The 26,930-nt window shown below is 44.3% G+C and overlaps 1 protein-coding gene across 6 annotated transcripts in view; it reads right to left on the bottom strand.

Moving 5' to 3' along the window:
* DNAJC4 (DnaJ heat shock protein family (Hsp40) member C4) overlaps positions 1-25,458 on the bottom strand; it is a 314,429-nt gene extending 288,971 nt beyond the window's left edge. The window contains exons 1-3 of one of the 6 annotated variants that reach the window (XM_030218850.1): positions 25,394-25,454; positions 22,475-22,615; positions 12,632-12,668 (exon numbers count right to left, since the gene is read on the bottom strand). Coding sequence is in view for 1 of the 6 variants with exons in the window: in XM_030218845.1 (XP_030074705.1) it covers positions 25,394-25,397 (4 nt within the window). In the remaining 5 variants the exon portion in view is untranslated. Of the gene's footprint in view, positions 1-2,680; positions 2,698-12,631; positions 12,669-22,474; positions 22,616-22,976; positions 23,076-25,393 lie in introns of those variants that run through there. The other 5 variants (XM_030218849.1, XM_030218847.1, XM_030218845.1 and 2 more) reach the window with 5 other exon arrangements.
* Positions 25,459-26,930: the final 1,472 nt, after the last annotated feature.

Below are 26,930 nucleotides of genomic sequence, written 5' to 3'. Positions count from 1 at the left end.
TGGAGGAGTAGCCTAGTGGTTAGTGCTGCGGACTTTGATCCTTTGGAACTGGGTTTGAATCCCACTGCAGCTCATGACTCTGGGCAAGTCACCTAACCCTCCATTGCCCCAGATACAAATAAGTACCTATATATACTATCCAGTTTATAATCGAACGAGAATAACGCCCAAGTTCCGACCTAAATCGGGAGATGGGCGTTCTTCTCACAAAAACAAATAAAGCGGTATAATCGAAAGCCGAACTTTGGACGCTTTCAACTGCACTCCGTCGCGGATGCGGACAAAGTTGACGGGGGCGTATCGAAGGCGTGTCGAAGGCGGAACTGGGGCGTGGTTATCGGGCGAACAGAGATGGGCGCCCTTCGCCGATAATGGAACAGTTTTGAGCTAGAATTTAGGACACTTTTCCTGGACCCTGTTTTTTGACGAATAAGGCCCCCAAAAGTGCCCTAAATGACCAGATGACCCCCAGAGGGAGTCGGGGATGACCTCTCCTGACTCCCCCAGTGGTCACTAACCCCCTCCCACCACAACAAATGATGTTTCACAACTTTTTACTTTCACCCTCAAATGTCATACCCTCCTCCCAAGCAGCAGTATGCAGGTCCCTGGAGCAGTTGTTAGGGGGTGCAGTGGACGTCAGGCAGGTGGACCCAGGCCCATCCCCCCCCCTACCTGTTACAATTGTGCTGCTTAATGCTACTAGTCGTCCAACCCCCCCAAACCCACTGTACCCACATGTAGGTGCCCCCCTTCACCTCTTAGGGCTATAGTAATGATGTAGACTTGTGGGCAGTGGGTTTTGAGGGGGATTTGGGGGGCTCAACACCCAAGGGAAGGGTGCTATGCACCTGGGAGCTCTTTTACCTTTTATTTGGTTTTTGTAAAAGTGCCCCCTAGGGTGCCCGGTTGGTGTCCTGGCATGTGAGGGGGACCAGTGCACTATGAATCCTGGCCCCTCCCACGAACAAATGCCTTGGATTTATTCGTTTTTGAGCTGGGCGATTTCATATTCCATTATCGCTGAAAAGCAAAAACACCCAGCTCACACCTTGACGAATAAAACATGGGCGTCTTTTTCTTTTAAAAAATACGATCCGCCCCGCCCCTTCACGGACCCGTTCTCGGAGATAAACGCCCATGGAGATAGGCGTTTCTGTTCCATTATGCCCCTCCATGTAAATTGCTTTGAATGTAGTTGCAAAAACTACAGAAAGGCGGTGTATTAAGTCCCATTACCTAGCTCACCGGTCCTGCAGGTTGTTTCTGCCAGAAAAAACTCCAAATTGGAGAGCTGAGTGGAGATCTGGGAAGTCACTCTTCCATCACTTTTGCTACTGAGTAAGTTGTTGATCTGAGAAAGTGGTGGGCCATGTTTCTTCAGCCACCGCCATTTTGTCTGCACTGCACTGTTCCGCAGCTTTAGAGTGTCTTTATTGTAATTTCTCCCTGCCATTTCACTATCTGGCTTGTAAATATACTTGTCCATTACCAATTAGATAAAAGAGTGAGGTGATATTTCAGATGGCAGAAGGTGATAAATTTCTGACAGCGTAGCACGGGACCCCGGAGAAGGTCTGAAATGTGTCTGTCCCTCTCAATGCATCATGTGACCTTCATGAAGCTTATTTTATAAAGGCGATTTGGAACCTACTTGTCATTATAACATATTAGCGTAAGTGGCAGGTCCAGAGCTTGTGTAATTGTCAAGCATAATCTTTAATCATAATATTTATACTCTACTCATGTACTTGAACGCTCTACCCAAGCTCCACACTGTGCAAGCCCACCGGCAAAGTACATGCCAACATTTCAAACTGCATAATTTTGTGCCAGCTGTATTTTATAAGATGTCATTTATGTGCACAAGTGGTCACATCTGCATGTAAATGACTAAAATATGATGATGATGATGATGATGATGATGATTATTATTAAAAAACATACTGTGGTGAAACGGGGGATCTTCCTGCTTCTGGTTTGTATTGTTATTCTTATGATATGCATTTCCCTAGTTTGGCCAGCAGGTGGTGCCTGCCCTCTGCTTTAAAGCTGTTGCAGAGATGACTATTTCTTTCCGGCTTAATTCATGAGGGAAAGTAACCTGCACTGCTATTGCTCTGGGCTCTGAATTGGCCCTGTAGTTCAAAAATCCATCCAGAATATGCTTGAAATCTTTAGTTTCAGAGAAAGAGTGTAGAGAGTGAGGATCTCTACACTGAGACCCTGTTCAAAACCTGTGAGCAGTTAATTTTCCTGAACTACCCAGGTACTACTCAGGTAGTAATAAAATGTCTAGTTAGTTTTAATTTTGATATCTGTTAAGTTACCTGTTATTGTTTGCTGATTACACCTTTTTTTAACCGTTCACTGTTCCAATTTTTTTTATATAATAAACTTGTTAGTTTATTAGCTCTGTTGTCCTGGACTGACTAAGAATCCTGGTGGTTTGTGTTCTTGGTCTGTGGGTGTTTTCTAGGAACTGTTGGAATGGTGGCCCCAGTGTCCTTAAAAACAGCCATGGAATTAATTTGCGGGTAGGAAACTCGCCAGAGGCAAGCGGAACCCAGTGGTGTAGCTAGGGGGGTACAGGGGGAGTGGAGAAAGGAAAGCGGATGGGGCTTTGGGAAGATGACACTTGCATAAGATGTAAACACAGTAAAGGCACCTTAGTACATACCTTTTTGGAGTGTACTGAGTTGTATGTATTCTGGAAAGGGGTGCTGCAAGCGTTGGAGCATTTGTTGGCACAGGCTGTAGAGTGGTCCTACCGGATTTTGCTGTTGGGGGATGAGTCTCAGTTGCGTGAACAGGGGTTGCAGCCATCTCAGGTCCGGTTTGTATGTGTAGCGCTGATGCTGGCACGAAAAACGGTATTAGCACACTGGATTTTGGAAGACCCGCCGGCTATCAACCAGTGGTGGACTAGAATGCTGCAGATGGCTAGATGGGAAACGGAACGCAGTAAGTCCACTGGAGGGAGAGGTCAGGCATATGGTTCTTTATGGAAGCTATTTGAGGTACTGTACTCTGCAAAGAAGGCATCTCCAGGAGCGGGGAGGGGGGTGGGGGTTAGACGGGTATAAACTAAAAAGTTAGAGGGAAGGGCAGAGGAGATATATATATGTTTAAAATGGCCTCATTTTGAAAGTTGTATTATGTTGTTATAAAATAAGGTTTGTTAGCTGACACATGTAGTCAATGTATTCATTGTATTCATAGGTTATTATCAGCTGCTAGATATTGGAAATAGTTGGCTTCATTGAGCCGGAATGTGATGTTCAAATGTTACATGTCTTTTCTTCTAATAATAAAGATATTTAAAAAAAAAGAAAGAAAAAATGGCACCTATGCACCACGTGCAATATCTTTCTCTCCCCCCCCTGTCCTGCGCAAGTCTTCCATCTGTTCTCCTGTCTCTTCTGCCCGCTCTTTCTCCCGTCCGCAGCACGTGGTCATTTTTACTTCCCTGAAGCCTTCTCCCTCCTGCACCGGTGATTCACAGTCAGCCTTCTGCCAGCGTCGGGGCCTCTCCTCAGGCGCGTCCCACCTCTGCGGAAAACAGGAAGTTGCATTAGAGTAGGCAGGACGCGCCTGAGGAGAGGCCCTGAGGCTGACTGTGAATCACCGGTGCAGGAGGGAGAAGGCTTCAGGGAAGTAAAAATAACCATGCAGACGGGAGAGAGCGGGCTGAAGAGAAGGAGAAAGATGTAAGACCCGGTCGGTGGGTGGGTAGGGGGGGTGGAGAAGGGAGAAAAAGCTGGCCAAGGAAGTTTAATAGACAGGAGTGGAAGTGAGCCATCGAGACCACTGTAAGCATGGAAGCCAGTTTGGTTGATTTGTTTCCACTCCCCCGCACAGCCGTCATTGCCATTCACTTGAAACAAAGCAAGCCAAACGTATGAGCAGCTGTATCCATATTGTTGCTCTTTATTGTTGGCACATCCGTCTGTAGCAAGTCTAAAGTTGTTTCAGTTGCATAGGCAGTGCCTTAAAAGCTGGAGGAGAAAAGTAGTAACAATTGAATATCACTAAAACAGCTTCAAAAATTATTGTAGCTGGTAGAAACTGCAAACTCTATAGTTTGATTTTTCTTCACTGTGCTTCTATACAATACAGATATCCAGATTTCAGTGAGGATATCCTGTTTTCTGATGGGTTCATCTTAAATGTTGTTGTAATCTGCCATGGGAAGATAGAATATATTCAAATTAAATGGAAGTAGAATTAAACTCTCCTTTCATTGGGGCACATGAAATCACATTTTCATCTGTTTTGTAGTTTACCTTTTAGGTACACAAATGGATTATTCTGTTTTGAACATGTTTCAGGGACAAGCGGTTTTATAAGTCAAAATAAAAATAAGAAGAAAGAAGAAATGGGGACACAGGGGCACTATTGGAAAAGAGGGAAGGAGATAGGGACACAGGGCACACCTGGAAAGGGGAGGAGATAAGGACACAGAGAAAGCACTACTGGAAAGGGGGAGGAGGTAGGGTCACAGAGGGGCTCTACGGAAATGGGAGGAGATGGGGCATCACTGGAAGGGGGAATGGGAATATGGGGACAATGGTGCAAAAAAGGGGTGAGATGGGGAGAAAGAGGTAATGCTGGAAATGGGGGAAGATGGTAACACACAGGGGTAGTGCTGGAAAAAGACTAAAGATGGGGACACAGGGCAATGTTAGAAAATGGGGGAGATGGGGACACCAGGAGGGCAGATGCTAGAAAAGGGGGGGATATGGAGACCTGGTAGGCTTGTGCTGAAAAAGGGGGGAGATAGGGACACAGAAAGGGCAGATGCTGAACTTGGGAGTGGATTGGGACAAGAAACACAGAAGGAAGATGCTGGACAGGACAAATAGTGGTGCAGAGGAAAGAAGGATGGTGCACTTGGAGACAGAAGAAATGTCAGAAGGGCAAAAGACCCTGTAAAGGCAGAAGAAACAGCGAAAAACCGAAAATAGATAGTAGGACCAAAGCAAATGAGAAAATAAATTGTTCAAACAACAGTAGAAAAAGGTATTTTATTTTCAATTTGATATTAGGAATATGACAGTATTTGAAAATGTACATCTCCGATACCTTCAAATTAGCAACCCTGCAGGGGTCTGAGTGCATTTTCTTAAGTCATTTTGGATGTACTGCAGTACAGATTTTGATGGGTAGAATCAGGGACTGCAAATCCCACATGAATTGGGATGTGAGTTCACACTAGGACTGGTTAAAAAATCTCCCTTCTGTAACTGGATCACTTGGCAGCTCTATACATAGCTATTTGATAGTGGGGACATAAAACGAAAGATCAGTGCCAAACAGATGTAGAGAAGGAAAAGAAAAAGACAAGAGGCGAGAGAAGAAATGGAAAGGCCAACCTGGAAAAGAATTTGTAAGGTTGACTCATGGAACATGGAAAAAAGACTGGGACAAGCCAAATTCCCAGACAACAAAGGTAGAAAAAAATATTTTTATTTAATACTTTGTAAAGACTAAGATGTACCTGCTTTGTAAAATGTACATTTTTTTCTATTTTTATTTTGCAAAGTACAGGAAAAAATGCATTTCTGTTTCTTTTTTTTTTTTTTTTACCAGTATTGCACTATTTATAGAGTCTGGCTTCCTTGGGCAGAGAGGAGGGGGTTCTCTATTTCAATTTTTGTTGTTGGTGGTGGTGGTGGTTTCTTTTGTTTTTGGTTTTTTGTTTTTTTTTGTGGCTTCCTGTTCTGTATTAGATTGGAATATTGTCACAATTTGGGTTTCTGCCAGGTGCTTGTGACCTGGGTTGGCCACTGTTAGAAACAGGATACTGGGCTAGATGGACCATTGGTCTTACCCAGTATGACTACTCTTATGTTATACAGATGAGGATCTGTCCATGTTCTGCATGTGTGCCTGACGTGAAGGATTCTGCTAGCATGTAGCATCTGTGAAGGAATGTAACAGTGCAGCTTGTTCCAATTTCCCAATAGCAGGTTAATTGATGTTCTAGAGCCCAGTGTAATATATATAGCACTGTCTGTTCATAGGTGGTTAGGGCTGTTATGGTGTAGTAAGTTTTGTGTTCTAGGGCAGTGTTTCCCAAGTTGGTCCTGGAGTACCCCCTTGCCCATCAGGTTTTCAGGCTATCCACAATAAATATGCATGACATTGATTTGTATATACGGCCTCCATTACATGCACATCTTTTTCATGCAGATTCATTGTGGATAGCCTGAAAACCTGAATGGCAAGGGGGTACTCCAGGACTACCTAGGGAAACACTTCTCTAGGTCCCACTGTAATATTTATAGCACTGACTTTACGTAGGTGGGTTAAGGCTGTTTTCAGTATAGGTTTTGGGTGTCTTTTTGCAGGGGTTTGTGTTATTTCACAAAATGTCTAGCCCTACTTGAAAGTAGGCTCTGGGGCAAGGGCTGCCTTTGGTGGCCCTTGAGGCATATTTTCAAAGCACTTAGCCTTCCAAAGTTCAATAGAAACCTATGGAACTAAGGAAGGCTAAGTGCTTTGAAAATATGCCTCCTTGTCACCTAAAATAAAAATGCTCAGGACTAGTGTTCTTCAAATCCTGTAGAATCACCTCACAAACAAACACCCATCTGATTTAAACAAGGTGTCTAGCAGTGGAAGGAATGTGTGTGCTATTCCTGAGGTGATGGTCACGATTTGAATATTTTTACTTTGTAGTTAAGAAAACATGTTGCCTGCTCTGGCCAGTCCAGGGATCTCTTCTGCGTCCTGCCTCCTGATGTAACTTACTGTTTCCTTTTAGGCAGGATGCAACAGAGACAGCCTGTATTAATCAGTGCCCGCTACAGCCCCTGAGCAACAACACAGACACCGCTGTGTAGCTGACACCAACCGGCGCCTATTTTATAAAAGTCTGCTCCCCCTGAGATCTCTGGCGGAACCCAATGCGGTGGATGGAGGGTATGGCAGCGTACAGCATGTGCGCAGGTGCAGGCAGGCCTGAGCAATGCTGGGACAACTTTAGGTGGCCACAGGGTTAACCCCAGGTGGGTGCTAGGCGTTTCGTGACACATACTATACAGCATTTAGAGACCCTTTTACTAAGGCACGGTAGGTCTAACGGGGGCCTACCACACACTAAAAGGGCACTAGCTTGGGATGCACTGAGGCATCATGTGGTATTTTCTCGCTCCATACATGCTAATCCCAAACTGGAAAATATTTTTTATTTTCTAGCGCAGAAGGCATGCCCATGGGTGAAGAGTAGGCATGCCTGTGCAAATTGGGTAGCGCGGGCGCATTACCCTGTGCTACCTGATTAGCACGGAAGTAGCGCATGAGCCCTTACCACCTCCTAAATGGGTGGCGGTAAGGGCTCCCGCAGTAATGGCCATGAACTAATGAGGAAATTAGTTCATTGCCATTACAAAAAAATATATGTCATGGCGGCTATTTTACCACCATGCTAAAAGTGGCTGCAGCATGCAGAAAACCCACATGCTGACACTAGCGCTGGCCACTTTTCAGCACAGCTTGGCAAAAGGACCTCTTAACTACCATACTGCAGATCAAAGCGGTTTACAGCCTAAAAACTAAATGAAACAAAAGAACTCCAGTGTCAAGATAGGAAAGTAAAATCAAACACACCCCAGACAACACAACAGAATAAATTCAGATTAAATATCCCAAAGTGGGTGCATGCTTTACCACTTAAAATATGTACCCTCTTATAAAATTACCCTCTTTATAGGATAATATGGGTTATTTTCCTTATCCGTAATGTTTCTTGAGTACTAAGTCTGTGTCTTGTATTCTGTTTTTAGAATTCTTTCCCCAGAATCTCCACTTTCAGCTGTTTATGCCACATTTGTATTTTATGAAATCAGTGTGATACCTGGCTGATCTATTTTGGTATCTAAAAATTTTAAAAAGTTTTCCATGTTATGACTATTCTGGAAAACAAGAGAAAAGCAAAATTGCACCATATTGGTATTAAACTAAAGTGTTTTCATGAACTGCTTGCAATCACTCTAGTTTCATAAAAACTATTAACTCGCACCAAGTTATATATTACTGGCATTACTGTTGAAGCATTATTCAGTAAACATCAAAATGACCAGCTAATGGTCCACACTGAAATTAGTGCCACATCCATCTGACTTATAAGTGAAAAGACAAAACTAAATTAATTTTGATAATGAGCTGCTACTAGAACAGTAAGAACATGGAAAACAGCATGTTTTCATCTCAGCAAGCCACAAATTTCATCAGCCAGACTGAAAGGCTTCAGCACTCCCATTAGAAGACATAAAGGTCCAAAATATGGAATGTAACCAAAACTACCTTCTTCTGGAGACATGCCACAGAAACACTTGCGTCCAATCCATTTAGTATATGCACCTCTTAAAGGCAGGTATTACTGACACTTTTGCCAGTGTGGACAGTAATGATGGGTAAAACTAAGGTGAAATATTTTCCTTTAATCGGGCTGTACCACCATCCTTAACAGGCAGGTATTATCCCTTCCTGCCAGCAGATGCAGGTAGAGAAAATGAACTTTCCTAGTGACATCACTGACGTAACCTGCAAAGCTCTAAGTTCTTTGCCTCTGCCAAATCACAGGAATGTCCCATAAAATACATTCATGCCTCATCAACCACTGCAGCTATAATGCATCACATTTTCTTAATTTGAATTTCTTTTTAAAGACTGGAGAGAAAGACAGAGATACCCTAGAGTCTCGACAACTGCAATCTTCCGAGGGAGGGTCTAACGATGATACAGCCTGACTAAAGGAAACAAAATTAACAGGTATGACTCAATTTCACTTTCCTTAGCATCTGGCTGCACCATCCTTAACAAGTGGGATGTACCCAAGCAGACTCACAAGGTGGGGAAAGTGGTTCCTTTAGTCAGGCTGTATCATCTGAGTTCTCCAAGAACAGCAGGACACATATGCTCACGTCAGGGTGATGTCATCCTACAGAGCCTGTGCAGGGGTGCTCTCCAATATTCTTTTCCACAAGCTTTCAGGAATGTGCACTGCACATACATGCGCCTTCCCATGCGGGGACCAGAACAATCTAATATACCATCTGACAGAATACAACTCCTAAGGAAGAAGGGAGAGAATGTGAGAAAAGCAGGACAGTATCTGGGAATCCCTAGCTACTAGATTGTATGGAAGAAAAAAAGAGAAATGAAAAAGAACAAACCTGCAACCAGCAAGGAAAAAAACATGGGTTGTTTGTTTTGGTTTTATTTGGAACAACCTACCTGGAACAGAAACAAAATGGGCCTGGGGGGACTGGAGTTGGATTCTAGACCCTGAATAAACGTTAAAGGACTGTCTGTCACATCCTGCAACAGACAGTAATGAGATGTGAATGTGTGGATAGAAGACCGTGTCACAGCTTGCAAATCTCCTCTGTGGAGGCTGATTTTAGCTGGGCTTCCAACATAGCCATGGCTCTTATATTATGAGCCGTAACAAGACCCTCCAAATTAAGCTCAGTCTGGGCATAAGTAAAAGAGATGCAATCTGCTAGCCAACTGAATAATGGGTGTTTACTGATGGCAGTCCCTAACCTGTAGGGGTCAAAAGAAACAGAAAGCAAGGTGGACTTCAAATAGAAGGCAAAGGATCTCTTGCATTCCAAAGTGCTCAATGCGCATTCACTGGGATGGGCATAGGGTTCTGGGAAGAATGTTGGCAGAACAATTAACTAGTTAAGGTGGAACTCCAACACCACTGTAGGAAGGAACTTAGGATGCATGCAGCAAACTACTCTACTATTATGATCCCAGCCTAGAACAATACTGAGGAACCTTGCTGTTCAGGTGAATGGTGAAGAGCTCTATCAAGGGGGTGCCCCACCCTCAAAAGAACTCTCAGGCTATGCCCATGCTGAGAGACCATTCATGCAATTGCATTATCTAGCTCAGCCTGTTGGCCAGACAGTTGATTCTCCCCATCAGGTAAGTGGCTCTGAGCACCATGTCATTGCTGGATGTCCAGTATCACATTCGGATTGCTTCCTGACACAGGAGGTACAAACTGGTCTCTCTGCTTGCTGACATAATAATACATCACAACCTGATTGTTCATTTGAATGAGGATAATTTGGTATATTAGCCAGTCTCTGAAAGCTCCAAATTACCTATGGGTCCAAGATGTTGATATGATGTTGAGCCTCCTACAAGGACTGTTGACCGTGGGTGTGAAGCACATTTACATGAGCTCCCCAGCCCAGGTTGGATGCATCTGTTGTCAATGTCTTGTAGGGTGGAAGAGTTTGGAATGGTAGTTCCATGGTCAAATTGGACCAAATTATCCACCAAGACAGAGACTCCTCAAATGGAGTGACAGTAATAGCATCTGCTAGGTTCCTTATGACCTGAAACCACTGGGAATCTAGGGTCAACTGGACTGGCCTCAAATGGGGGCATGCCATGGGTGTGACAAACACAGCTCGGCAGGCATAGGCGGTCGGTGGCCCAACTGTTTGGGGAGGCTAAAGGGGGTGGGGTTAGGGGTGGGGCCAGGGATGGAGCTTAAATCCATAATTGTCTGATAACACGCAGAAAAAATAAATAAATAAAAATAAAAGTCACAATTAATACTTTTTATTAAATTTAGATATTAGATATGTATCATATGTCAAAGAATAAAGTGGTTTCTCAAAGTATATTCTAACCACAATCGCTCAACTGCAAAACACTATGCACAACTTTGTCCAAAAACACACTCAGAACCTTACTGTACCATAAATATTACACTGGGCAGAACTAATACACAAATATACCACCCATACAGAAAATGCAGACCGTCAACAATATGAAACAAGGGATCATTTCATCACAATTCTCATGTAGAGCCACAAAACACCCTAATTCATGTTTAATGTGGGATAAAATGCCATAAATAAGTAAATAAATATAAACTTTTAATGTTGAGCACCTGATTCTCAAAGTGGACATATTCCAAACACTATAACGAAAATAAAATTATCTTTTCTACCTTTGTTGTCTGGTGACTTTTTCTGATCATGCTGGCCAGTATCCGATTCTGCTGCTATCTGTCCTCAGTGCAGGTCAGGAAGTCATCCTCGTTAAATATCTCCCTGGCAACCCAGGACACCTCCAGCCAACCCCCACTGCTTTCCCAGCAGTAAGGTAAACAAACCATAAACCAATTTCTACAACTGCTAGAGGGCTTTCACTGCAGCTCCTGCTGTGAGGATGGAGGTAAACCAACAATTTAATCCCTTCAGAGCAGCTGGACCACAGCTGATCCATTCTGCTGCAGCAGTGGGGAGGTTTAGCCTTTCCAAGCCTCTTATACCGGGCGCCTATGTCGGCAGGTGTGACAAGCACATTTGCCGAGCTTATACCTGCTGGCTCTGACGAACTTACAAAGTGATGGAAACCAATGCGTCTGCTCACTGATCTGAAAAAAAAACCTTGAGCCTGAGCTGTGTCTAGCAGGGCTCCTAAGAACTTCAATTGCTGTTTAGGGAGGAGATGGGACTTGGGGTAGTTTATGATTAACCCTAGCAGCTCCAACATCCAAAGGGATACCAAGGGACCCCTCCTCCGAGAGAACCTCTGGCTCTTGATCAGACACCCAGAATCGATCCAAATCAGACTTAAAGAAGTACTCCTGCAAAGAAATTGAGTCTGCACCCACCTCGATCTACTGGCATGATGAACAGGCCCCAGGATGGAGCACCAAGGGACAAGAGTCCTCTTGTGCCGTGAGGAAGCTTTCTCTTCTGATACACTGGACAACGACACCATCTGCACTGGTGCTGACTCCAATACTCTTCAATGCTTCGACATTAATGAGCAGTGGATAGATGTTGCTTGGGCTTCCAGGATGGGCTGGGGCTCCATCAGGGCTAACACTGATGCCCTTGATGCCTTGGCACTGCATCGGACAAGAACCTTAACTCCTCCTGTAGCATGGCCTGGATCCGCCCCTCGAAGCCTGCACTGGTAAAGACTAAGGATCAGCCAATTGAGTCACATTCTTAGCAAGCATCAGGATCAAATCGATGGTCTGGTCCCAGCTTGGTGGAGGCTGGCACATCCACTCAGGTGTCTTGGAGGGGGAGCTGCCCTCTCAGCACAGATGCTTCTCGGGCATCGATGACGTTGATGCCCCAGTGCTCTCAACACTGTGATACGACAGGGGCCAATGCTAATGATTCACGGCTTCCACCTAACAATGGTGCTCCTCGGCATCGACGAGGACCTCAAATCCTTATGTGTCCTCAGTGCAGGATCAGAGGAAGCCTGATGCTGATGGGCCCTATCAACACTCAATGTCGAGGCAGGGGAAGACCTCCTCAATGTTGATGTGTCCCCAGTGTCCAATGCAGCTCTGATGTCAGTGTCAATGGACCGGTTTTGGTTTTGCCAAAAATATTTCTGCACTGTTGCTCTTCATTCTTAATGCTTCTTGTTGAAAGCTGTGAATACAGCTTGGGACCCAGACATGACAGGCACCAAAAATTAGTGTTAATGAGGGACGTGGTTCTGGCACACCTGGAACATTTTTTAAAACTACTGGGAGTTTTCCCAGGTATTTTCTAGGACATGCTAGGAAAAATAGCTGAAGCGAAATCAAACAGCTCAATGATTGCAAAAAGGGACAACTTACCCAACTGGGTGATCAAGGCCAAAGAGAGCCAGGGGAGCTGCAGAAAAAAACAAAGAAAACAACTGCTGAAACTCTAAGGAAACTAAGGAAAAGAAGAGGGAAAGCTTCATCAGTAAACAACAGAGGAAACCACAATGTCAGCATCAGTGTGTGCTACCTGGTAACATCAGCAGGCCCACACAAGATAAACAGGAACAGGTGGAGTTAACAATCAAAGCAGGCCACAGGGAGTAGAAAGAAGTCAAAACGTCAGTGCCCACACAAGCAAAGAGTGGTACTAAATACTGCTCGCATGACTAAAATGGTGAAATTTAGCCTTGCCTGTTAATTTCCTTTCTTTTAGTCTAGCTGTACCATCCTGAACTATTGGTTGTTATCCCCACCTACTAGCAGATAGAGGTAGAGAAACTGATCTTTTCCAGTGATATCACCCGTATAAGAGCCTGATGCAAAGTAGAAAACTCCAGTAGGTCCCAGAAATCATACTCATGCCCCATTGATCACTGCAGATATAAATAAATGCTGTTTCTGGAAAGAGAGCTCCATGCGTCCCATCAACCACAGTCTTCCAAGGGAGGGTCTCTGCCAGAGTAAAGGAAAGGAAATTAGCAGGTATGACTAAATCACACCTTTCTCTGTGTCTTGGCTGTACCTTCCAAACAATCCTAGTGGGCTACATCAACGCCAGATCCGCTGTAAATAAAATAGCAATACTAACAGACTGGATCATGTCAGAAAACCTTGACCTACTCTTCATCAACGAAACCTGGATCCATGACCAAAAGGACCCTATAATCCTAGACCTTTGCCCCCCAGGATACAAAATCACACACTGGACCAGGAAAGAAAAAAGAGGTGGAGGCATAGCACTAATCTATCAATCCTATTTCACCACCAAAACCACTGCCGAGTCCATAACACCTCAACTAGAAATTCCCTCAATTAGAATCCACAACAAAACCCTACACGATCACCTGAACTGTGTCCTGTTTTACAGACCTCCAGGCAACTGGCACGAATGCCAGACTAACTTCATGGACTTCTTCTCAAGCACATGTGCAACCAACTCCAATATACTAGTATTAGGAGACATCAACCTTCACTTAGAAGACCCAAACTCAATCAACGCACGAGAATGTAAGACATTCCTCCACTTATGGGATCTCAAATGGCCACAAATGCAAGCAGCCCACAAAAAAGGGCACACACTCGATCTCATCTCACACAAACTTTCAACAGACCAAAACTTAACAATAACCAATATCAAATGGACAGAAACACCATGGACCGACCATTACAAACTAAACTTGCCCCTACACTGGCGGAAGAAGGGTTCACAATGAACACAAGAACACACAACCTACAGCACAATAGGTCAAGTAGACACAAAAACATTTTGGCAACTGATATACAATAACGAATGGTCAACACAAACTGACTCCATTAACTACCTGATAGAATGGGATAAAAAATGCAAAAGCATACTAGACGAAATAGCACCCTTACGAACTAGAACCTCACGCAAACACAAATCGATACTATGGTTCAACAATGAACTGAAAAAACTAAAAACACACACCAGGAAACTCGAACGAGCATGGAGGAAAACAAAAGATGAGCATACACTTATCACATGGAAACAAATACAAAGAAAATACAAATACGCAATAAGACAGACCAAAAGATCATTCTATAAAACTAAAATAGGGACAGATTACAAAGACACAAAGAAACTATACCAAATGGTGAACAAGCTCCTAGACACCAACCAGGTCACTACAACGAACACAGACATCCCATCTGCAGATGAATTTGCAAAGTATTTCAACGAAAAAATCGTAAACCTATGCAACACGCTACCTCAGAACATCACTGACATCGAAAACTTCCTTAATGAGCTGGACCCAACCACTGGAGAATTTTTTTATTTATTTGTTGCATTTGTATCCCACATTTTCCCACCTATTTGCAGGCTCAATGTGGCTTACATAGTACCGTGAGGCGATCGCCATTTTGGTATGACAAATACAGAATACCCAGCTGATCGGACTTGGTTAAAATTCGCCCCCCTCACCCGTCAAAACAGTCACCCAGGCGATCAGAAGGTTCTCCAACACATACTGTAAACTAGATATCTGTCCCTGCTACCTAATGAAATCCGCTTCACAGGAGACCTCACATCCCACCTAAATTACATGCTCCAGCAAGGTCTCTTCCCTAAGGAAAATGGCAATATTCTACTCACCCCGATACCAAAAGATACGAAGAAAAAAACAAATGAAATCACTAACTACCGTCCAGTAGCATCAATCCCGCTGGCAGTCAAACTGATGGAAAGCATGGTAATCAAACAACTTACAAATACTACACGAATCACAGTCAGGGTTTCGCTCCCTCCACAGTACTGAAATAGTACTAATCACTCTCCTAGCCAAATTCAAACAGGAAATAGCAACAGGCAAAAACATCCTTCTCCTCCAATTCGATATGTCCAGTGCATTCAACATGGTAAACCACATCATATTAATAAGATTACTAGATAAATTCAGGATTGGTGGAAACATACTCAGCTGGATCAAGGGCTTCCTAACCACAAGAACATACCAAGTAAAATCAAACTCAAGCATATCACCACCGTGGAAAGCAGACTGTGGAGTACCGCAAGGATCACCACTATCACCGATACTTTTCAACCTAATGATGACCCCACTAGCCTTATCCAACCAAGGCCTTAACCCTTCCATATATGCGGACGATGTCATAATACACATTCCGTACAATACCAATCTGACAGAAATTACCAACAAAATCAAGCTCAGCTTGAACATCATAGACTCATGGACAAATGTATTCCAACTAAAACTCAATAAAGAAAAAACTCACTGTCTCATCCTCTCATCCCAACACAGCGCGGACATCCCCACAAACATCAACACCCCAGACTACACCCTTCCTATATCAGACAGCCTGAAAATCCTCGGACATACAATAGACCGCAACTTAACACTAGAGAGCCAAGTGGCATCCACAACAAAGAAAATGTTCCACTGAATGTGGAAACTCAAACGCCTGAAACAATTCTTCCCGAGGGATACATTCCGCAACCTGATACAATCAATGGTGCTAAGCCATGTAGACTACTGCAATGGAATTTATGCAGGATGCAAAGAACATTAAAGAAATTCCAGACCGCTCAAAACACGGAAGCTAGGCTTATATTCGGAAAAACACGATTTGAAAGTGCAAAACCCCTCCGCGAAAAACTACACTGGCTCCCAATCAAAGAACGCATTGCCTTCAAAATCTGCACCCTGGTCACAAAATAATCTACGGTGAGGCCCCGGGATACATGACAGACTTGATTGACTTACCAACTAGAAACACATCAGAATCAACAAGATCATCTAAATCTGCACTACCCAAGCTGTAAAGGACTTAAATGCAATTCAACTATCGCATCCAGCTTTTCCTACATAGCACTACCAAAAGCCTTGAAAACAATGTACGACCACCTAAACTTCTGGAAATCACTAAAAACTAACCAGTTCAAACAGGCATACCCCACAGATCCAACGTAAATGCCTGATCCCTGCAACACAACAAAACTAAAATACGTAATGGACAAACTCAACTCTTCCGATGTACATTTCCCCAATGTGGCCATGCCACATGAACTTTATCTTACCATAACATCACTTTGTATTTGTTCTCACCGGAGTCTGCAAACGCCTCTCCGGTACTATGTAAGCCACATTGAGCCTACAAATAGGTGGGAAAATGTGGGATACAAATGTAACAAATAAATAAATAAATGTACCCAAGCAGAACTTACTGGGCAGGGGAAGACAAGGCCTCCTGAATGACAGCTCTGCTACAGTCTGAATGGGCTGTGATTGAACCCCGAGTACTTCAGGAATCTGCACCTTCCAAGAAGAAAGGGCGTACTGACTGCACCACTCTGAAAAACTTCCCATATTCAGACATAAGCTAGGGAAATGGAAGACTTGTGGGCCATGAGCAAGGAGGAAATCGAAATCACCATGGACAAAAGTCCCTCCATTATTAATCTCTGCCTCTCAAAGGTCAAACTGCAAGCCAGAAGGGATCCAGATCCTCTATTTCTATCTGAGCAAGCCATGACTTCTGGAAAGAGGAAACAGATCGTCCAACAACAGACACACCAGATCTGCATAATATGGTCTCCGGGGCCAATCTGGAGCTACCAGAATTATCAGAAAGGGATACCTTACCATCGTGCAATCAGAGTCCATGGTAGAAAGACATATAGGGGCTCCTACTTGGGACACTGTTGGACCAGGGCATCTATGCCCATGAAGGTGCATTCCCACTGGTGACTGAAGAAGCACCTTGCTTTGGCATTGCTGCTCAAGGTCAAAGACTGGCTGATCCCAACAGTCCAGAAGGAGCTGAAAGACTGCCTGCTCTAACAACTGCTCCCCTAGACCCAACAGAGATCAACTGAGAAAGTCAGTCAGTTGCCTCTGCTGGCTATATGGACTGCCAACAAAGCCAGAAGATGAGCTTCTGCCCAGTGAGAAAGAGCTGCTGCTTTCAGGGACACAGTCTGACTCCTGATGTCTCCCTGCTTGTTGATATAGGACCCTGTTGTTGCATTGTCTGCCATCACCCAGACTGCTCTCCCCCAAATCACTGAGAAGATCTCCACCAGCACCAATTTCATTGCTCAGGTCTCTAGGTGACAGAAGGACCAAAACGCCTTCAAGGCGGACCAACACCCCTGCACCACTCGGCCCAAGCAGTGAGCTCTCCAGCCAAGGAGACCCAGATCATTTGTTACAACCACCAAATCAAGCAGGTCCGGCAGAACTCCCCGAAGGAAATGTCTGTGATAATCCCACCAATCCAGATTATGCCACATTTTGGGAGCAAGAAGTGGGCAGTGGTCAAATCCTGATAGACCAGCACCCACTAAGTTAGGAGGGCTGCCTGAAGGGGACACATATGAGCTGAGCCCAGGGCACCACTTCCACAGTTGATACCACAGGAACCAAAAAGTGGAAACAGTCCTAGATCTCGATAGCCTCAATGCTGCAGAGTTGCACTTTTGAGCCTGCAGCTTGTCCATGTACTCCTTCTTGAGAAAGGCTGCTCCCAGTGCTGTAGCGAAGTGAAACCCCACGCAAACCGAGGTGATCACTAAATAGAGCGTCTCCATCCAAAACTGCTGGACCCTGAGGCAAGTGTTTAACTCTTTGAGGTCTAAGATAGGCTGCAAGGAACGTCCTTTCTGTGGGACCACAAAAATGGAGAAATGATCCAGTCTAACTGCAACTGCTGAGACAGGACAAAACCATGAGTGTAAGGCATGGGACATGCCAACTCTAGGGCAAAGCCACACTCAATCAAATCTAGGACCCACTGGTCTGAGGTGATGCAGGCTCATTAGTTGCAGAAGAGGACAATCTGCCCCCTAACCAAGCCACCAAGAGGCCCAGTGCCGCCTCACTGGGAAGATCTGGAACCTCCTGCCGATTTGCAAGGCCCAGAATCTCCAAATCCTTTGAGGCCAAGAAAGGACCCGTGGCTTGAAGGATCTGCCAAGGCCCGGAACCAATCCAAACTCATGTTTGTCCAAGTGGAACTGACCCCCACCCTTTAGCAGTCCTTAGCAGCAGGGGCCTGCTGGGAGTCTTTCTGGCATAGTTCAGGAAGCCAAAGAGGATGGGCCTCTCCCATGTCTTTAACCAGCTTTTCCAGAACCTCCCCAAAATACAACAGCCCCCTAAAGGTCAGTTGGTTGAGGTGTTTCTTAGAAGCTACATCTGCAGCCTAATAATGCAGCCAGAGCCATCTTAAGCTTACTATGGTGGAGGCCACTGAGCAAGAGGAGATGTGCACCAGATCAAACAGGACATCGACCAGAAAGGCTGCCTCAGACTCCGATTGCACTAGGGATGGAGATTCAGCCTTCAGCCAACAATGCAAGATACTTTTTCCTCATCAATATCGTGTGCTTCAAAACCCCTTAGACCATTTAGCAAAGGATGCACCACAGTAAAAACATCAAACAAATTTTTAGAGTGTAACAATATATTTATTTTCAGCAGAGACCTATAAGGTCTCCAAACATCAAGTAGTATATCTTGTGTTGGCCCTTAAAAGGTATCATCCTACAAAGACATGAGATTTCTACTAGGCCAATATGGTTCCTAGAACTATGAAAAAAACAACAGAATAGTACCTAATTATGAATAGGATTTTTCTGGAAATTGGATCCAAACCAAGGACAAAAGACCGATTTTTTTTAATTTAATTTTGATGAATCCTATGCATTAACAATGGGCACCTGGACCTGTGGATTGTCTCAAATCATGCTGGTAGAAAAGGTTCCTTGACATTAGATGGGCATGTAACTAACAAACAGTGTTGGGCATTTTTTCTTCCTCTGTCTGATGATATTAAGTGTTTGTACTCAGCAAAAACACCATCTGGCTACTGACATTAGAGATCACAATAAATCTTTCTGTTCCCTCAGTGTAAAAAATGCAAACAGAATGATGGGTTCTAAAGGATAAGTTAATACATCTTAATCACGCCTGACTAAAGATTCCTCATTAACAGAATCTGGAGTGGGTGAAAAGACCTGATTCAGCAGGTGTCTAACTGGTCATTTGCCTTAGAAAGGCTGAATCAAAATCTAGTTTAGATAATCCATGAGATGAGTTAGATGGACTCTTCTTTTCAGCAGATAGTTGTTTACATCACAAAACTGTAACAAAGTACATTTTGTTTTTGTCTGTGTTTCTTACTAGGAACTGTACAGGGCAAGGAGAAATTAGGTCTTACCTACTTATTTTCTTTCTTTGAGTCACTCCAAACCAGTCCAGACACAAGGAATATATGCTCTCCTAACAGCAAATGGAGACTGAGAACTACTGACATCTCTCCATAAGTATCCTGTAGGTTCTATGATTCAGTACTTACTTTCTTAACAAAGCAATAATAAGGGAATTCCCCCTTCTAAACCCAGGAAGGATTGACAATAGAAACAAAGAACTCTATAAACATGAGATGAGATTGAAGGAACAAACAGTGAACAGAGATCCCACCTCCAGCTACTCCTAACAGTCATAAAACAGTCATCCTTCCCCACTTTAATACCAACTCAGGTAGGTTTTGGACTGATCTGGAGGGACAACATAATTTCTCCTCCTTCATTATCCCTGCAGGCCAGTAAAGACATGTATGACATATTAAAACAGTACCTATTTAGGGTGGGATCCAGACAAAATGGCAGATAAGTTCACCCCAAAAGCCACATCCTGAGAAGCCTGAACATCCTACAAATGCCCTCCAGCAGAACTAACCTATGCTCTGCCCAAGCCTGCCCCCTGGTGGAGTGGCTTTGAGTACTGCAGGCACTCCTGGACAATATATTCAGATGCTATGGTCTCTTTAAGCCATCTTGTGACAGTCACTGTAGAAACCATTCCTCAGGTAATTATCCCCCCCCCCCCCCTCCAGGCAAGTAAAACTTTAAATACTTTTAGAGAATGGGGAAAAAATGGGCAAAATCTGGAGAACTTTGTATACTAATGCCCATATTACAGGAAAGAAGGTTCTAGAATAGAGTCTGTGATAGAAGAGGCTGACTTGGATTAGAGATGGTCATGGAGATGTAATTCATGGAGAGCCATGACTGGGATATGGCTATACCAGGCTAAAATTAATTCAGGAAGGACAGGGTAAGAAAAAAAGGTGGAAAGTGGTGTTATATGTTAAAGATAATATTAAAGTGCCAGAATTGCAGGACTTAAGGGGTAAGGAAGAAGCAGGGAATGAAAAATGTATTTACTCTGGTATGATATACAGGCCTCCTTCACAGGCAGAAGAAATGGACAGGAATTAAGACATTCATAAGTTAGCCATGAAAAGGGAAGCGCTACTAATAAATGATTTCAATATGCTAGATGTTGATCAGGGTGCCCCTGCTGCAGGGTCATCAAGAAATAAGGCATTTTGGATTCTCTACAGAGACAAATTTTCCAGCAGATAGGGCCTGATGCTTACAAATGGTGAGAGTTCTTCTTATGGTATAGTAGGGGATCATCTGGCATCTAATGATCACTGGATGGTGTAATTCAATATTAGGACACATGTGGAGAGGATTTATTAAACAGAGAAGATTCTAGACTTAAAATTAATTTTGTAAAAATGGTGGAATACCTTAAAAAGTTGTTAGTTGGATGGGAACAGCTGGGGGGATTAGAAAAGCAGTTGGCATAACTGAAAGGAGCTTTTTTAAGAGCAGCAAACCTTTCTGTTAGGAAAGTAAACAAAAGTAAGAGGAAAAGGCGGCCATTTTTATTCTAAAAAATAGTAGATGAAAAGGTAAGGTTAAAGAGGTTAGCCATTGTAAACTACAAGAGATCACAGAAAGAGAAAGGCAAGCAACAATACTTGAATGAGCTAAGAAAAGCTGGCAAAGTAGTCAGGAAAGCAAAGATGTAAAACAGAAGAAAAAGTTACCAATAAGGTAAAATGGGGAGACAAAACATTTTTTAGATATGTAAGTGATGGGAGAAAGTACAAAAGTGGCATTGTGGGGCTCAAAAGTGAAGGGGAGCTAAGGACACAATATAATACAACTAGCCGTTAAGCCCGTTAAAATGGGCGAGATTTCCAGCTACCCTCCTCGCCGCCGCTCCCTCCCCCCTCCGTGCCGGGCCCCCTGCACTGGGGTGAGGTGAGAGCTGCTGTCAGGTCAGTGCAGGGGGCCCGATACGGAGGGGGGGCGGGAGCGGCGGTGGGGATGGGGGAGGGTGGAGGTTGGTGCGCGCGATGTTCTTTTCGAGGCTCCAGCTCCAGCGTCCGACTCCGTTTCCCTCTCTGTTCCGCCCTCTGACGTCATCACATCTTGACGCAAGGGCGGAACAGAGAGGGAAGTCTCTACTGCGCATTTGCAGGTGAGTCGGTCACTTGCCATTTATATGTTTGATACATATATTCCACTGCAAACCAAAGGGCTCTGTGCAGATAACAATAAAAGAATGTTATTCATATCTAATGATTTTTCAAAACATATAGTTCTACTAACAATTAGCATAAAAACTTACATATAAAAATGCCTTCAATAATTTTCTAAACTTTAAAGAGCATATCTCTCATCTCATGAATAAAACTAAAGCATTCCAACATCTAGCGGCTTGAAATGCAAATGCGGCAGCATAATATTGCCTAGACTTTCAAAAGCTAATCGAAGGATATGGAAGAACTAAAAGATCCTTTGAACATAAACAATGTCAAATCAAATATCTTGGTGCCTGGCCCTGTATAATTCTAAAAAGAAAAGTACATAATTTAAAGTCGTGTTGAATCACTTAACAAATATTTCTGTTCTGTGTTCAGATAAAGGGCTGGAAGTAGGAATACAGAAGACAAATATGAATAGGAATGGATGTGTAGTAGACCCTGACTGATTTTCAGAAGACTGTGTTTGTGAGGAGCTAGGTAGACAAAGCAATGGAGCCAGATGGTTTACATCCAAGGGTACTAAAGGAACATAGTAATGTCATGCTTTGTCTAGAACACAGCTTGATCTTTTCACATGTGTTGCTCCAATTCCCATCATGAGGGCAAGACAGTGGCAGTTACTGCCAAAATTGGTATCATGGCCTTTCTCTGTGCCTGCTGCCAGGACCACCCCAGTATGCACCTGCTGTAAGCTGCTGCAAATCAGGTAGTGCCACTTCCTCCCACTATGTGCAGCCATGCTGCACAGTCTGCTGTGCATCCCACAACAGCTTATGCAAGCACACACTACTGCCTGCTGCAATCCAAATAGGTAATCTGACAACTGACCTCGAATTTAGACACTCAAGAGCCCTCTCCCAATGGTAGGGGAGCCAAGACACAGGTTATCTAGGCTGGAGCAGGCTTTGATGGCAACTCCAGTAGCTGGAACATAAGGAGAGAGCTGGGTGGACTTCTACGGTCTATATCCTAGAAACAACAAAGAAAGACCATGATCAAGTATATAAAATCATGTTCATTGTTGATTTAAACTTGAATTGATAATGAATATGATTGTTGGGCAGACTGGATGGACCATTCAAGCTCTATCTGACGTCACTTGCTATATGTTACACCCCCTCAGAACTGAAAGGAGTGGGGGGGGGGGGAAGAACCCGGGCCACCTGGGTGTAGCACCCCTAGACTCCAAGGAGCAGTGAACCAGTCCAAGCCTTTGACCTACACTGTGACCTTATCTCAGGCCAAAAATGCTTGTTTCACTTTTATGTTTTTCCAGACTCACTGGTCCCTAACCCACACCAGCCCAGGTTGCACAGACTAACTCACCTACCATCCACTGGAGACTGATAAATACTGTATAGTAGAAGGCTGCACAGGGTACTTATGGAGAATCAGTAGGGCAGCATATATCCTATGCGTCTGGACCGGTCTGGAGGGATGAAAAGGAAGTTGGGATTAAGGGAAGAGGCACAGCTGTGTGTGGCACTCAGAAAGCAGAATAGGACTGCATCATTTGAATGCAGTTTTCCCTGAATTCTGCAACAGTTGAAGTGTGTTTAGTGGGAGGAATAATAATTTCAACTATCCTTGAAAAAACTTCTTCAGTAATGTCTTTATGAGAAATTGCAACAGGGGTTAAATGCAACTGTTATAAAGCTACATGCTAACATGCTTTGAATTGCTTTATCAAACATGAAAAACTAAATTAGATGTTGACTATGATATCTTTTTTTTTTCTTAAAGCTATTCCACATTGCATGTGCTAATACACAAATCCCTCAGACTCTGGGCATCAGGTAACCTAATACTAAATAACAGAAAAGGGAGCAATTTTATGCAAAAACTTAGGACCCTGTTTACTAAGGTGCGCTAGCATTTTTAGCATGGATAATGCTAGAGACACCCATAGGAATGTAATGCACACATGCTTTCCCATCTGTGGGTATTGGCAAACTTTCAAAATAAAAGTACTGTATGCGCAAAATTTGAAAATTATCCCAGAGAATGTATGCACTTCTATTTACACTGCTCTAGAGCATGCACAAATTTCTCAGGTTATTTTACCTGCAATAGTAACCTATGGAACTTTGTAAACAGTCTAAGTGCTTTGAAAATGAGCCCCTTTGTAAACTTGGGCAAGTCAATTTGTGAACTAGAGATCTGAGGTTATTTGGATCCACTTCTGGTAAAAACAACTTTAATCTTCCTCCTATTGGAGTCACTGGAGCATGGGTCCCCAAAACCTCATTGCATCCCTGGGGGCCTACTGTACTCAGGTATGCACTTAGACCATAAGAGGAATTATTGTACCTAATACTAGGGATATTCATTTGTTTGAAACATTTCCCATGTCATTTCATGTTATTTTTACTCCAAAATTACTACAAAAAACCCAACATTTATTATATTTGGGGGGGGGGGGGGGGTATGTTGTAATTATTGCACATTCTTTCCTGATTGTGCACATAAGTGCATACTTCTTTCAATATTGATCCTAAAATGGAAAAAAATCTTAAACAACACAGGAAACTAAACAAAATTAGAACTTTTTGGCTGCACATTCTAACTAAATACTTAGCACCACTGTATATGTTTATTAAAAACTTTCAAACTGCATCTTCCAAACAAATGCTGCATGCATCCAGTAGCAATCTAAAAATAGTGACTCTTATCCAGCACACAGAGAATAGAAAAAGTCTTCATGCAATTGTAATAAACGTGAGCATAAAGAGGCTGCAGTAGAGGCAGGATCAACCGTGGATGTGGAGATAGCAGTAGCAGCATCAGTAACTGCGGTCACAAGCAGCAGCAGCTTCAAAGGAGGGAGGGAGCGAGAAACTGGTTGGTAGGGACAGGACCATACCAAGAGTTATGCAAGTGACGTGGCCACAAAATTAATTTCAAGCAATTTGATATACTGACAGGTGCCATTGACGCCCCACTATCTCCTGTTATTGGAAAGCAGACGGTGGAGGGGAGGGGGTAACAATGAGTAGTAAATCACACAAGACTCAACTATGGCTCAGTACAATCCGGGGAGGGAGAGAGTAGAGACCGGAAGGGGATGGAGATAAAGCGGGCTAGTGGGGACAGGACAAGTGCTGAGCGAAGGTCTGAGAACAGTGATGGACATGAACTGGGATAGTCCCTGAACTTTCTAGAGATTAATAATTGGATCTATAGAATCAAAAAGGTTGTGATCTTTGCTTGGAGTAGGTGACAATCAGTGACAGAGGGGGATTCGAACTGAAACATAAGCAGGACTCAGGGCATAGGACCCACATTTCAACATGACTGAGTGCCAAACATAATACTATCCCTCCCAGAACACGTTATGGGGGGGGGGGGGGGGGGGGGGGGAGGTCTCCCAATACCTACAGAACTGACTCGTATGCTTTAGGCTCACCCACAGAATCAGCGACAGAGCAGACAAGGATATGCAACTGCACAGGGAGATAAAGCAACTTTCCCTTTTCTCCAAGGTCACAAGCAGCACCTGGCCTCGAAACACATCCCCTTAAAAGAGATCAAAACGTTGGCAACACTTAATGCTACACATGAACAGCGTTATAACTGTGCTGGAGCGGGTCCCTGCGTTTATAACTTTCCAACGTTTGAATTTCTTGCTTTATTTTCACCTATGTGGGGGGAACCATTTAAAATAAATACTAATAATAATATAACATCTTCAACAGAACAGAAACAAGGCAGAGCGAGGAAGAGAAGCTCAGTCATTAACTGACTCACTCATTGACCGACGCTATTATACGGCCACCACCATCACTTCCGCATCATCCCTAGCCGTCACATCCGGGCACTTTACTTTGCCCTGCCTCATGGAGGTTAGATTGAGAGAACAGAAGCCGGCTTGACGTCAAACATCTGAATCCAATTAGGATCGTCTCTCTTTCCCCTCCTCCGAGCAGCTGTCATCCCCATTCGCCCAAAATAAACCAACCAAACCTATGAGCTGCTGATTTCATCGGTTTCTCCGAAGACAAGCAGGCTAATATTCTCACATATGGGTGACGTCACGTCGGCCCGGAGGACTTTCTAGCAAAGTCTTCTTGAAAATTGAAAAATGTCACTCGCCGCGCGGGTGGATGCACTGCGCATGCGTGCATCCCTTTTCCCGCCCGCCACGAGGACACATTCCTCAGTTTTTTCTTCTCCGCGTCAAGAGGTGCCACGGTGAGAATTTCTTGTCGTGTTCCTGAGCCCGGAGGTGAAGAATTTAAAGAAAAGTATCCTTTTTTTAGTTTATCTTAGTTACTTTTCGTTTCTTAAGTTTTCTTTATTTTTAGTCTGCGATTTTATTTAAATCGCTCGTTCGGTTTTTATCTCTTTTTTTTTTTGTGTCCCCTTGTTTGACGACACAATCGCGTCTTTTGATTTGGCAGGGGCTATTTTTCCCGTTATGTCAACCAAGACGCCCAGCAGCTTTAAGCCTTGTGCCCGCTGCCATCGGGCCATCTCCAGCACTGACCCACACTCGAGGTGTTTACAGTGCCTTGGGCCGGATCACCGCTCGGAGGGCTGCAAATTGTGTCTCGCGATGAAAAAGCGGACACTGCTCTCTCGAGATGCCCAAAGGGAGAAGATTTTTGGGCCTGGTGCCTCGATGTCGGCGCCGTCGGCGTCGTCCAAGTTGGCGCCGTCGAAATCGGCGTCAGTGAAGTCGGTGCCGTCGAAGACGATGTCATCGAAGTCGGCGTCATCAAGGTTGACGTCGAAGGAAGCGTCGGCACCTGGAGACCGGGGACAGGCTGCCATACGACCGATGCACGCTGGGAGCAGTGATGCATCGAGTGGGTCTCCTCCCACCTCGGCACCTCCTGCTTTGCAGACCCCCCGGGACCGCTCTGCATCGGACCTGGCCCCGAAGAGGCGTGTGGATTCCAAGTCCTCTTCTCCGGTGCCAAGGAGTCTCGATGACGGGCGTCGGGCGAAGGCCAAGAGGCACCGTTGATGTTCTCCTTCACGTCACAGCACCGAGAGCTCCGGGTCATCGATACATTCGATACCCAAGAAGCGTCGGTGCCGAGAGGATCGCTCTCCCTCTATTACTGAGGTACCGGCGCGTGGGTCCCTTGGCAGCCGAGTCCCCACTCCGCAACTTCAGCAGACTTCGCCTCCACTGCCTCAACCGACCCCCCAGCATCTTCCGGCAGCAACTCTCGATGAGCGTATGCAGGCCTTTTTTCCCTTTTTCATGGGAATGATGCAGCAGTGGCAATCGGCGCCGGGGTTATCGGTACCGACGGTGCCGGCGGTGCCGGTGTCG

This window comes from Microcaecilia unicolor, chromosome 11 (genome assembly GCF_901765095.1).
Source record: "Microcaecilia unicolor chromosome 11, aMicUni1.1, whole genome shotgun sequence".
In the NCBI taxonomy this organism is placed as follows: domain Eukaryota; kingdom Metazoa; phylum Chordata; class Amphibia; order Gymnophiona; family Siphonopidae; genus Microcaecilia; species Microcaecilia unicolor.
This window is presented reverse-complemented; position numbering and strand designations above follow the sequence as displayed.